General features: G+C 39.7%; 2 protein-coding genes across 8 annotated transcripts in view; one reads left to right on the forward strand and one right to left on the reverse strand.

Annotated features, from left to right (window-relative positions):
- grip1 (glutamate receptor interacting protein 1) overlaps positions 1-7924 on the forward strand; it is a 438725-nt gene extending 430801 nt beyond the window's left edge. For 5 of the 7 annotated variants that reach the window (XM_086009244.1, XM_086009247.1, XM_086009242.1 and 2 more), the window contains 6 exons: positions 2179-2332; positions 4367-4478; positions 4570-4638; positions 5001-5237; positions 5650-5796; positions 5926-7924. In XM_086009244.1, the coding sequence (XP_085865370.1) occupies positions 2179-2332; positions 4367-4478; positions 4570-4638; positions 5001-5237; positions 5650-5796; positions 5926-6165 (959 nt within the window). In that variant the 3' untranslated portion in view covers positions 6166-7924. The remainder of the gene's footprint in view (positions 1-2178; positions 2333-4366; positions 4479-4569; positions 4639-5000; positions 5238-5649; positions 5797-5925) is intronic. The other 2 variants (XM_086009243.1, XM_086009248.1) reach the window with 1 other exon arrangement.
- A 251-nt stretch (positions 7925-8175) lies between these two features.
- Positions 8176-13862, reverse strand: part of helb (helicase (DNA) B) — a 50482-nt gene continuing 44795 nt past the window's right edge. Inside the window, exon 13 of the mRNA XM_086009249.1 lies at positions 8176-8489. Within this exon, the coding sequence (XP_085865375.1) occupies positions 8379-8489 (111 nt within the window). The 3' untranslated portion in view covers positions 8176-8378. The remainder of the gene's footprint in view (positions 8490-13862) is intronic.

A 13862-nucleotide genomic window follows, 5' to 3' on the forward strand; every position in this document is an offset into this window, starting at 1 on the left:
CTAATTGCTTGCTGTACCTGCATGTTAACTTTCAGTGATTCATGTACAAGGACACCCAGGTCCCTCTGAACACCAACATTTTCTAATCTCTCACCATTTAAAAAATACTCTGCTTTTCTATTTTTCCTACCAAAGTGGATAACTTCACATTTCTCCACATTATATTCCATTTGTCATGTTCTTGCCCACTCACTTAGCCTGTCTATATCTCCTTGAAGCCTCTTTGCATCCTCCTCACAACTTACATTCCCACCTAGCTTTGCATCATCAGCAAACTTGGATATATTACACTTGGTCCCCTCATCCAAATCATTGATATAGATTGTGAATAGCTGAGGCCCAAGCACTGATCCTTGCGGTACCCAAAGGAGATATTAGGAGAGGTGACCAAATATTTGGTTAAGGAAATGGGTCTTAAGAAGGATCTTAAAGGAGGGGGAGGTGAACAAGTCCAGGAATAAAATTCCAGAGTGTGGGGTCGAAGCAGCTGAAGGCACGATTGCCAATGGTAGAACGAAGCGAGGGGGGATACACAAGAGGCCAGAGTCAGAGGAACGCAGAGTTTGGGGAGTAGGAGTTACAGTGCTAGAGGTGGTTAGAGATGGAGTGAGATGAGTGGAGGAATTTAAACACAATGATGAGAATTTTAATTGGAGGCATTGGGGGACTGGAAGCCAATGAAGGCCAGCAAGGACAGGCAAGTGGCATTTGGTATGGGATAGAGGGGGAAGGAAATTTCCAGTTGTGCTAGTCATTGTACTGAACTTTTAGCACCTGCCTAAGTGCGCATTTTCATTGTATTTGTGCTGCTGCTTGAAATATTTCCGTAGTTCTATACATGACATTTCTAAATGTAACATATGAAAACCATTTTTGAACATCAGCAATATTCTGCATAATTTATATAATGAATAACTTCTGATACATCTAGATGTATTCCTGGAATTACAAGGACATGGTAATCTGTAGTCAATTTAATAGCTGCCTATTTGTCATAGGTAACAGACTTTAATCCCAGCTCCAGCATTACAGAAAAGACTGGCTGGATGAGATAATTAACCTTTCTCTATTAAATAATTTAATAGTATTAATAGTCAATTAAGCATCTTCACATTTACACCCCCCCCGCCCAATAAATTATGGCAGCTGGAAAGCTCATTTAAATATCAAACATTCAGTCAGAGATCCATTTGACAAAGAAATGTGACCTCACTTAATAGTAAACCTCTCACTTTCAGGGATCTGTCATTATGAATTTAGACTAGACTAACTTATCTAGAATTATATCTGCTTGAAACATGTAACGTGTTTTGATTGATTAAACATCCCACCCAGAAGATTATTGCATTTCCTTCAGTGCTTTTCTGTCAGTATAGACATTTCAAAATTTCTTGCCTTGTGGATAAGTCTTGACTGCAAAATCTGTTCTCTGTATAATAAACTGCTTATAATTTTGATTGCTACTAATCGAATACTAGACATGACTCTTAAATTTACAAATGGGGATGTCACATTCCAGACTTGTGCATACTAATGACTTGTTACGATGCCACGTGGTGTGTATTCTACTGAGGTAAGAGCGGATATTCTGCCTCACTATAAAATATATTTTTTTATTAAGGAAAGCTTGTGACCAAATTGTATGCGAGTTACCATTGCTAGCGAGATTGTATTTCACAGCAAGGCATAAAGTAATCTGGCTATCATATGCTATAATTTGGGAATCAAAGTTTTGATTTTATAAAAGGATGGGTGAATGCTGTAAAATCTAATTATGTCTTTAAGTGATTGTGACATAGCAACTGTTAACCTGCCAAGTGCAGACATTTTTTTTTCCAGTGTGATTACATTAAGTTTCTGTGGCAGTGTGTGATGATAAACTGTAAACTGGCATAGCCCAGACTACAGTATTTGCTGGAATGGAAGCAGTTTATTAATCCAAAGAACATTAACAATCAACACAAATAAGGAACTTTAACAAATTGTCAAATACCATTTTCTGTCTGTGAAACATTAAGATTGAATAGTCCATCATAATTACTGTGTTTCTTGCCATCTCAAATCCCTTCACTTGTGCATACACAGGATTCTGCCAAGTGTTTCAACTGTCCGTGAATCTTTTATTAAACATTCCTTGTTTTTGAAATCTTAGTCTCCTATTATTATTTCCCACCTTAGGTCCTTCTGGATATCAAGCCTCTGGCTACAGTCTTCATGCACATGAATGGAGAAGTGCTAAACTAGGTTTTTCGCCTGCCAGCAGGCAACGTAATAACCCTTATCATGACGTGGCATTGAGTGACGATGAATGGGATAGACCCACCACTAGTGGGTGAGTTGTACAATTCATTTTTCAGTAGGAACAGCAGCTGAAATAACCGGTATTTCTCCGTGCTATGGTTAGCCTTTTTGGTTGAAAAATTTCATTTGTGAAAAGAACAACTTCAGTAATGAACAGGAACAGCTGTTCAGTTTGCTCACGTTCCAATACATCAGAGAATGACCGTTGTGAATCAATATATGATACATGAGCTTAGTATTGAACTTTTACATTGTAAAGAAGATTGTGTACTGTTAGAATGCATATGAATTTTTATTTGTCTTGCTCATTTTTTGAAGCCAGCAAATTAGGACATAGATTTAGTTCCACAAATCTGCAGTTCCAGTAGGGGTCAGTGGATAGCAATCAGGAGCAGAACCCTATTCATTTCTCTCCCCTTCCCCCTCATCACAAAGTCTAGGACTTTGAGGCAGACTTGCAGTGTCCTCACATCTTGGCCAACTGCATTGGGTTAACTCTGTAGCGTGGGGATTGAATCCGAGACTTTTCCTGGTTTGAATGCCTGAGTACCCAACTATTTGGTGCATTATGCAGCGATCTCATTTTTTTAAAATTTGAATTTTTGCCTCTATGCTTCATACTATTTGACACATTGTACATTACTATATGGTACAGTTCCATTCTCCCAAATTACTTTTTGAAGGGAGAGATGGTGGCCCTGAATTTCCATGGGGTTGTCCCAATCTCCCATCGTAATTTCATTAGAAAATGAGCGGAAACCCTGGAGAAACGGTGTAAACAACCATTTTTTGCCATTTATACTGTTTCTCCCACCTCCTGCGGACATTCCAGATGTGTAAGTTTAACTAGCTTTTCTACCCAGTTTTCTCACCTCCTCATGAAGGCATCAACATGCTGGATATGGTTCGTTGGACACTGATACCTTCCACATGTGTCATTCTTTATGCGTTAATCTAAGCACTGAAGCCTGGATTTTCTGTTTTTGGTGTTGTTTATCCCACAAAGGCTATTGATGGGTTTTAAACAGACTCGACTATTTATCTGTTGTTTCCATCTAATTTTCCAAGGTTAGCTGATCAGCATGGCATCAGATGTAGTAAAGAGCACACTGGTGGTAAATTGTGTGTAACTAAAATTTAAAGGACAATTAAATAAGAATCGCACGAGGCTGGCAAAAATTCTGAATACCTTTGGAGTGCCTCAAAAAGCATCCAACCCATTTAGTAACCTTTGCCAAGGGGGACAAGAGACGGGCAAAAATAAAGGTAAAGGAAACCCAAGGTGCCAGGCATGAACCTGCAGCCCAGCACCCACTGTTTGATGGTTGCTGAAATGGATTTGATGCTGCATGAATTTGGTTGTATTTAGTCAGGCATTCATTTGTCAAAGAATGCATTACCTGTAGTAAGTCCAAAATGCAACCCAAGCCTGCTTTCAGCAGCCATGGAAACTGGTGAGCCTAACAGGGTGAAATTCTTGGGGTAGCTTGGGAATGCCTCCAGGCATGCACCAACATTGCTGCCAGGATGTAAACGGCAGGGAGAAGAAGCTCCCTCCCATTCAACCCTAGGTCAGGATTTTCATCTTAATAGAGATGGAAACCCAGCAGTCTGGGGATCTACCTCAAATTGTGGCCCCTGCAGCAACTACTCATATTCTACACCCCTTGGGCCAGAAGTTCAACCCTCTGCTCTTGACTCCAAGCCCCATAGTTCATAAGTAAATAACACTTTAAAGTCATGATGAAGAAAACAATCCTGTTACACATAGCAAGTATAGGGTTCCTAATTTTAACAGTTTACAAAGTAATTTATTAACTTGTGGATGATGGCTATAATATATATATTTCAATGGCATTACCCAAAGTCAGTTGATTAATTTTTTTTATATACAAGATGGCGACAGTCATCTGCCTCCGCGACACCTAGTGACCAGATATATAACAATTGATATAGCAAATCAGAATGTAATTTCTCTTTACATTTTAAATAAGGTTTTTGGACAACAAATGCGTACTCTACACAAGGTTCTTAATATATATCTTTTTCTTTGAACAAATTTCAGTTATGGAGGTGGTCATGACGGGTTAGAAGCAGATCAGGAAGAAAATTTTTGGGCCCAGGCGCTAGAAGATTTAGAAACCTGTGGTCAATCAGGAATCCTGAGAGAATTGGAGGTAGGAAGTCTTTACTCTGCAGACATAGGCTGTTACTATTTCAGATATAGTTCTTTAGCCTATATCATATGGTCTTGCTTAATAATTACAGGAACCTAGCTCCTCTTTAAAGAACACTGGCAACCAAAACCAACTGAATTTGAAAAACTTGGCTATATTGGTACTTTTTTTTTTTGAGTATTTAGTGTTGGTGTGAAGCAGTAATTTTTAAGATCGGACAGTTTCTAATACATGCAAGATTTCTGCCTAAAACTTGCTAAAATTAACAGCTTAGTAATTAACCCTAGATAAATGTCGCTTTCTAATCCCTACTAACACAACCCTATACATACATTTAGTTAAAATAATGTTAATAGCAAACTTTATTCTGCCCAACTAATATTCTGAACCAACTCATGTGTGAACGTAACACTGTATTTCACAATTTTCCTAATTGTTATGCACCATCATTAATACTGAGTTGCCGTTTCACTTTATTTTCTGGGACCCTGAACGTTACAGCTTTGTTATTTAATTCAACAGGCAACAATCATGTCTGGGAGCACACTGAGTCTGAATCATGAAAACAGCCTGGCACATAGGCCACTGGGAAGACAATCAAGCTTCCAAGAGAGAAATGCTGTCAGGGCACATTACACCCAGGCTTCCCGCAGCAACACTTTGCCGTCAGATGGTGGGAGATCAAAGTTGTTTGCTATTAGAAAAATCAAGCAAGAAATGAAAGAAATCATGTCACCAACACCAGTGGAGTTGCACAAGGTTTCAGACTCCATAAGACAGATTTATTCTAATCATGTTTATTGTCTTTCTCAATTCAGATTTGTTCCATTATAGAAACTGAAGTGTTGAAAATGGAATTATTAGTTTGACCAATTCCATAAAGTGATTAGACTAGCAAAACTCTCTTGTTTTTCCTCACTTGTAAAGATAGAGTTGAAAGTAGATTGTAATTTAATTTCAATCACAAAGGCCTGATTATTCAAATAGGATGGCCTGAGGCAGCACAACATTACACTACTGTTGGCTATCTTCCTCATCCATGAGAGGTGTTTTAATGGAACACTGCAGAAACCAGCATGCATTCCTCTATTCAAACAAGATAGTTGATTCTGTGCCAAGTTGGAAAGTTATGCTATTAATTAATTTAATACCTTCTTGAAATTTTCCACAGGTAACACTATACAAAGATTCAGATATTGAAGATTTTGGATTCAGTGTTTCAGATGGCCTGCTGGAGAAAGGTGTGTATGTCAACAACATTCGCCCAAATGGACCAGCTTCCCTTGGTGGCGTCAGGCCCTATGACAGGCTGCTGCAGGTATATCAAACTCAACACTTAAATCCATTCTTAGCCAATATAAAAGCACTAAAAATAACTTTTTGCTGTACATATTTCTTGGAAGTAGAGACTAAAAGGATTGGTGTCTGCTTTCTTTCCTTGCAACAGGTAAATCACATTCGTACCAGAGACTTTGACTGCTGTCTAGTGGTGCCTCTAATTGCAGATTCTGGCAATAAACTTGAACTGGTCATCAGCAGAAACCCACTGGCCTTTCAGGAGGTGCTCGCTGTAGATCAGACATCACAAGCAGGAGAATGGAATGAGCAGGATGAAGCTCATGTTTTCAGGCAACAGAAAGGAAGACTTGGTAGTACAGAGATACAGGAAAATACAAACACATTGTAGTGCAAGGTATTCAGTCCAATAGACTGAGGCATTGTGGATTTTCAATGGTGCTAACTCACTTTAATAATGTTCATTTGTGGGAAAACCCACCTTTTCAGTCATTCATGTCTCTTACAGGTTCCAAGCACACAGATTTCATAAATGAGCAGAAACCTTACCTTTTTGATAAGCCCCCTCCCCCCACTGCAAATGACAAAAAAGGTTGTTGACAGATCTGACAAACTGTGAAACATAAATAAGCCAGTCTATGCAGGGCACAGCCATGAAACTAAAACTCTACTCATTATGCCAAGAGTAGTTATTTTTTCTGGCGATTACTGTCCAAATTCTAGAAAAGCTAATATTTTTTATGATGAGCTATTTATGCTGCTGCCAGCTGGTTACTGTGCAATAAGTAAAGTGAACCATTTTAATTAAATTGAGAATCTCAATTATATTCAAAAAACTATTACTACAGCATGCATACCCCTAGTAAGTCTATTACTACAGCACACATACCCCTAGTAAGTCTATATGTTTTAATGAAAAGTTTAAAACTGCACAATTAATATATTCAGCCAGTCTTCTGTGAACTGTTTTTTGGCCAAAAAGTTTTGTTCCTATTACGCCTTTAAGAGGTTATTTGCTGGGAAGCAGTGAAGGCCTTGTGAAGCAATTCTCGGCTCTTATTTCCTGTAATGCTTAAAACTAGTGATCTGGCTTGAACAGTGAGGATTCCCTCCTTTTACAAACTGCAAAATGTTAGAACTATGGCTAAGATTTAGTCTCGATTTTAAAAAGCACTGACTTGCTAAGGGAGAACCCTAATTGATGAGAAAATAAAATGCCGTCCCCAGTCCAAAACAATGAACCACAGGTGACCTTCTCTCTGCCAGGATTTTATAGCCTCATCTTGTACCATGGAGATTCTGATATTGCCACAAGGACTGTAACTCGTGATATGTACCTGCCATTTGGATTACTTAGTCTTAAATATATCAGTTTTTAAATAGGTAATCCTAAACCTGCTCATTTATGTGTATAGTGTCTTCTACATTTTATGGTCCATCATTGGAGCTGGTAAATAGTTAATGAACATATTTGTATTTGTAAAAGATTGACTTTGTAAATCAGTATAACTGAAATATGAATTCTAATTTGATGTATATGAATTTAAGGCTGGTTAAATATGTTAGTATTATTGTTGGTTGTGCCTCACTCTACTGAATCGAAACATATGAGGGTAGATTTTAACTTCCACTGCCAGATGAAAACTGGTGGCTGCAGATTGACAGGAATATTGGGCAGAATGTAGAATGGGTGGTCAGTGGAGGAAAAAAAAAAATCAGACAGGATGTATAATGAACAACTTATCTGCTACCACCAGTTTTCCGCACAATGGTAAAAGTTAAAACCTACCCCGGTATTTTAAAAAAAAATTAAGGGAACTTTGACTCATTTAACTTACAACCACTGAAGAACACACCCAATTATGTTAATTTTCCAGCCTAAAGATGTGATTCATATTTTTAAAAAAAAGCACTGCCAGCAACACACAGACAGCTACAATCTAGGTAAACTTGAATCAAATCCGTCATACCTATGTCCTTTGGACAATGTATTTTTATTTGTAACAAACAAGTATTATAAACTGTAAAGTATTTTTGTACAAATTTCCTACTTTGGTAGCATGATATTTATCGTCCTCTAAGGTTTTGGGAATCTTCACTGCTAATTTGTATGGGATATGCAAGATGAAATAAAACCAGGTAAAAACATGCACCTGACTGCAGTAGTTTTGAATTTTAAGTATAGATGCAGACTTACAACTAATGCACTATAAAAAAAAACTGCACAATCTTTAGAAACCTTCACTTAGACACAAGTAAGCTGTGCTGTATGAGATGGAGGTAAAATTTAAACATTATTTTGCAGAAGGCAATCACAATTTTGTAAGGAAATTAATTGTTTTTAAAAAGCAACTGTTAACAAAGAGAATATCTGAGCCATACCGACTAGGAGCATCCGAGATTTGATGCCAAATCTGTACTAAGTAACACGTCTTGATCGGTGCAAATTGCAGTCCTTGAACCAGTTTAAAAACATTATATAGTCAGAACTTTCAACTTTGCCGAGGGCATAAAAACTCTTCCGTGAAAGCATGCTTCACCTTTAACTTGCTGCACTTTATTTCAGTGTCTTCTTTTTTTTGTGTAAAGTCTGAGTCATCTCATTCACTTTTCCTCTTTAAATAGCTGCTTTACCGTGTTTCCTCTTGGGGGTGAGCAGTCAAGTGCTAGCTGCTTAAACTTAGTGCAGCTAAAAGGTGATTCCATCAAGGATACCTACAAAACAAAATCAAATCTTAACAAACTAAACCATTGTGGGGAATTTTTAAATACCTATTCATAAATTAAATCTTGTCACATTTCCAAGCATTCAGTGGACACCAGCCAGCACATGATGCAATAAAACAAAATCCCAGCTATTTATGTTGAAACTAACTTTACCTATCTTCATTGACTCCAATCATTAGAGCTGTTTCTGTGTCATTGCTGGTACAGATCAAGAATTCCACTCACCATATAAAGTTCAATAGTCATCATTCTTTAGGATTTGGCTTGGCAGTCATGCCCCTTATGGTTAAATAGGCTGCCAACGCTCATTATTTAGGGGAGCATCAGTGCCAATGGAATCCTACCCCAGCAAGGAGTCGCGAGAAAAGAAAATAGGTAGAAGTCAGAGGGAGGAAAGAAAAAGTGATGGTATACTTCACTAGTTAGAGGCGGATCACCATTCAATTTAGGGAGAGATGTGCGAAGGAAACAAAAACGGATTAGACTCCTTGGGGCAAATTTTCTGATAGGCTGTAAGAACATAAGAAATAGGAGCAGGAGTTGGTTAATCGGCCCCTCCGGCCTGCTCCGCCTTTCAATAAGATCATGGCTGATCTTCTACCTCAACTCCACTTTCCTGCCCGATCCCCATATCCCTCGATTCCCTTAATATCCAAAAATCTATCGCTCTCTGTCTTGAATAAGCTCAACAACTGAGCCTCCACAGCTCTCTGGGGTAGAGAATTCCAAAGATTCACCACCCTCTGAGTGAAGAAATTTCTCATCTCAGTCAAGTCCTGTAAGAATTTTGTATGTTTCAATTAGATCACCCCTCATTCTTCTAAACTCTGGGGAATATAGGCCTAGTCTACTCAATCTCTCCTCATAGGACAATCCCCCCATCCCAGGAATCAGTCTGGTGAACCTTTGTTGCACTCCCTCTATGGCAAGTTAATCCTTCCTTAGGTAAGGAGACCAAAACTGTACACAATACTCCAGGTGTGATCTCACCCTATATAATTGCATTAAGACATCTTTACAATTATACTTAAAATCTTCTTGTAACAAAGGCCAACATACCATTTGCTTTCCTAATTGCTTGCTGTACCTGCATGTTAACTTTCAGTGATTTGTGTAAAGGGACACCCAGGTCTCTGAACACCAACATTTCCCAATCTCTCACCATTTAAAAAACTCTGCTTTTCTATTTTTCCTACCAAAGTGGATAACTTCACATTTCACCACATAATATTCCATTTGCCATGTTCTTGCCACTCACTTAGCCTGTCTATATCCCCTTGAAGCCTCCTTGCATCCTCCTCACAACTTACATTCCCACCCAGCTTTGTATCATCAGCAAACTTGGATATATTACATTTGGTCCCCTCATCCAAATCATTGATGTAGATTGTGAATAGCTGAGGCCCAAGCACTGATCCTTGCGGTACCCCACTAGTTACAGCCTGCCAACCCGAAAATGACACGTTTATTCCTACTCTCTGTTTTCTGTCCATTAACCAATCCACAATCCATGCTCGTATATTACCCCCATGAGCCCTAACTTTGTTTAATAACCTCTTGTGTGGCACCTTATCGAATGCCTTCTGAAAATCCAAATACACCACATCCACTGGTTCCCCCTTACCGATTATGCTAGTTACAACCTCAAAAAATGTGAACAGATTTGTCAAACACGATTTCCCTTTCATAAGTCCGTGTTGACTCTGCCCAATCCTATTATTATTTTCTAAGTGCCCTGTTACCAAGTTCTTAATAATAGATTCTAGCATTTTCCCTACTACTGATGTCAGGCTACCTGGTCTGTAGTTCCCCGTTTTCTCTCTTCCCTCCTTTCTTAAATAATGCGGTTACATTTGCTACCTTCCAATCCGCAGGAACCGTTCTAGAATCTATGGAATTTTGGAAAATGACAACCAATGCATCCACTATCTCTATAGCCACCTCTTTCAAAACCCTAGGATGTAGGCCATCAGGGCCAGGGGATTTATTGGCTTTCGGTCCCATTAATTTCTCCAGTACTATTTTTTTTTACTAATACTAATTTCTTTCAGTTCCTCATTCTCACTAGAGCCTTGGTTTTCCACTATTTGAGAAGTTTTTTGCGTCTTCTTCCGTGAAGACAGACGCAAAGTATTTGTTTAATTTCTCCAGTCTCAGCCTGTAAGGGACCCACATTTACTTTCGCTAATTTTTTCCTTTTTACATACCTATAGAAGCTTTTACAGTCTGTTTTTCTGTCTCTCACTAGTTTACACTCATATTCTATTTTCCCTTTCTTTATCAATTTCTTGGTCCTCCTTTGCTGGATTCTAAAATCCTCCCAATCCTCAGGCTTACTACTCTTTTTGGCAACATTATAAGCTTCTTCCTTCGATCTAATACTATCTTTAACTTCTCTTGTTCGCCACGGTTGGACCACTTTTCCTGTGGGGTTTTTATGCCTTAAAGGAATGTATATTTGTTGTAAATTATGTATTAATTCTTTAAATGCTAGCCGTTGCTTCTAATACCTTCTAATGTACTTTCCCAATCTACCTTAGCCAACTCGCCCCTCATACTTACGTAGTTTGCTTTGTTTAGATTTGAGGACCCTAGTTTCGGATTTAACTAAATCACTTTGAAACTCAATATAAAATTCTATCATATTATGGTCACTCTTCCCTAAAGGCCCCTTTACTATCAGGTTATTAATTAACCCTTTCTCATTGCACAATACTAGATCTAAAATAGCCTGTTCCCTAGTTGGTTCCTCAACATACTGATCTACAAAACTATCTTGCATACATCCCATGAATTTGTCCTCCACACTATTACTGCAAATTTGGTTTGCCCAGTCTCTATGTAGATTAAAGTCCCCCATGATTATTGTATTACTCTTGTTACATGCGCCTCTAATTTCCTTGATTTATACTCTGCCCTACATTACACCTACTGTTTGGCGGCCGATAAACAACTCCCACCAATGTTTTCTGCCCCTTGCTGTTTCTTAGCTCCACCCAAACTGATTCTACTTCTTGATTTTCCACGTTAAGATCCTTTCTCTCTACTGTCTTTATCCCATGTTTTATTATCAGGGCTACCCCTCCTCCTTTTCCATTTTGTCTATCTCTTCTAAAAGTTAAGTATCCTGGAATATTTAGTTCCCACCCTTGGCCACTTTGCAACCACGTCTCCATTATGGCTATTAGATCAAACTTGTTCATTTCCATCTGCGCTATTAATTCATCTACTTTGTTGCGAATGCTTCACGCACAGATATAGTGCCATTAGCTTTGACTTATTTCTATTTGTCACTGATGCCTTATTACCTTTGATACTCTCTCTGTTCCTTCCTGATCCACTGCTTATTTTTACCCAAAACTCTACTCTGCTCGAGTCTTGACATTTCTCTCGCTGCTTTTAAATTGACTCTTTCCTGAATCTTCCCACCTCCCCTTCCTTAGTTTAAAGCCCTGTCTACTGCCCTAGTTATTCGGTTCGCCAGGGCACTGGTCCCAGCCCCGGTTTAAGTGGAGCCCATCCCAACGGAACAGCTCCCTCGTTCCCCAGTACTGGTGCAAGTGCCCCATGAACTGAAACCCCTTCCTCCCACAGCACTCTTTGAGCCACGCATTTAAACCTCTAATCTGTTTGTCCCTGTGCCAATTTGCGCGTGGCTCAGCTAACAATCCAAAGATTATTACCTTTGAGGTTCTACTTTTTAAATTTGGATCCTAGCTCCTCAAACTCCCTCAGCAGAACCTCATTCCTAGTTCGACCTATGTCATTGGTTCCTATGTGGACCACAACAACTGGATCCTCCCACTCCCAAGTTCTTCTCCCGCCACGAGGAGATGTCTTTAACCCTGGCACCGGGCAGGCAACACAACTATCGGAACTCTCGGTCACGGCTGCAGAGAACAGTATCTATCCCCCTGACTATACTGTCCCCTACCACAACTACATTCCCTTTCACTCCCCTGACTTGAATGGCCTCCTGCACCATGGTGCCATTGCTCATCCATCCTGCAGGCTTTTCCCCCATCCACACAGGTTTTGTAGGGAAATGGTGTTAGGGAAATTGACGGGATTGAAGGCCGATAAATCCCCAGGGCCTGATAATCTACATCATAGGGTACTTAAGGAAGTGGCCCTAGAAATAGATGTATTGCTGGTCATCTTCCAAAATTCAACAGACTCTGGAACAGTTCCCATGGATTGGAGGGTAGCTAATGTTACCCCATTATTCAAAAAAGGTGCTAGAGAGAAAACAGGGAATTAGTAGTGGGGAAAATGCTCGAGTCCATTATAAAAGATGTAAGAGCTGAGCACTTGGAAAACAGTGACAGGATTGGACAAAGTCAATATGGATTTACAAAAGGTAAATCGTGTTTGACTAATCTACTGGAATTTTTTGAGGATGTAACTGGTAGAATAGATAAGGGAGAACCAGTGGATGTGGTGTATTTGGACTTTCAGAAGGCTTTCGATAAGGTCCCGCATAAGAGATTAGCGTGTAAAGTTAAAGCACATGGGATTGGGGGTAAGGTACTGACTTGGATAAAGAACTGGTTGGCAGACAGGAAGCAAAGAGTTGGAATAAACGGCTCTTTTTCCAAGTGGCAGGCAGTGACTAGTGGGGTACCGCAGGGATCGGTCCTGGGACCCCAGCTATTCACAATATATATATATAAATGATCTAGACGAAGGAACTAGATGCAATATCTCCAAGTTTGCAGACGACACAAAGTTGGGTGGGCATGTGTGCTGTGAGGAGGATGCTGAGAAACTCCAGTATGATTTGGACAGGTTGGGTGATTGGGCAGAAGCATGGCAGATGCTGTATAATGTGGATAAATGTGAGGTTATCCACTTTGGTGGCAAAAACAGGAAGGCAGATTATTATCTGAATGGCAATAGATTGGGAGAAGGGGAAGTGCAACGAGACCTGGGTGTCCTTGTGCACCAGTCGCTGAAGGTAAGCATGCAGGTGCAGCAGGCGGTTAAGGCGGCAAATGGTATGTTGGCCTTCGTAGCAAGAGGGTTTGAGTACAGGGCCTTGGTGAGACCACATCTTGAGTATTGTGTGCAGTTTTGTTCGCCTTATCTGAGGAAGGATGTTCTTGCCATGGAGGGAGTGCAGCGAAGATTCAACAGACTGATACCTGGGATGGCAGGAATGACGTATGAGGAGATTGGGTCAATTGGGCTTATACTCGCTGGAGTTTAGAAGAATGAGAGGGGATCTCATTGAAACTTATAAAATTCTAACAGGACTAGACATGGCCGATGGCCGGGGGAGTCCAGAACCAGGGGGGTCACAGTCTAAGGATAAGGGGTAAGCCATTTAGGACTGAGATGAGGAGGAATTTCTTCACCCAG

This window comes from Somniosus microcephalus, chromosome 16, assembly GCF_052327205.1.
Source record: "Somniosus microcephalus isolate GS21.2 chromosome 16, FLI_Smic_1.0, whole genome shotgun sequence".
In the NCBI taxonomy this organism is placed as follows: domain Eukaryota; kingdom Metazoa; phylum Chordata; class Chondrichthyes; order Squaliformes; family Somniosidae; genus Somniosus; species Somniosus microcephalus.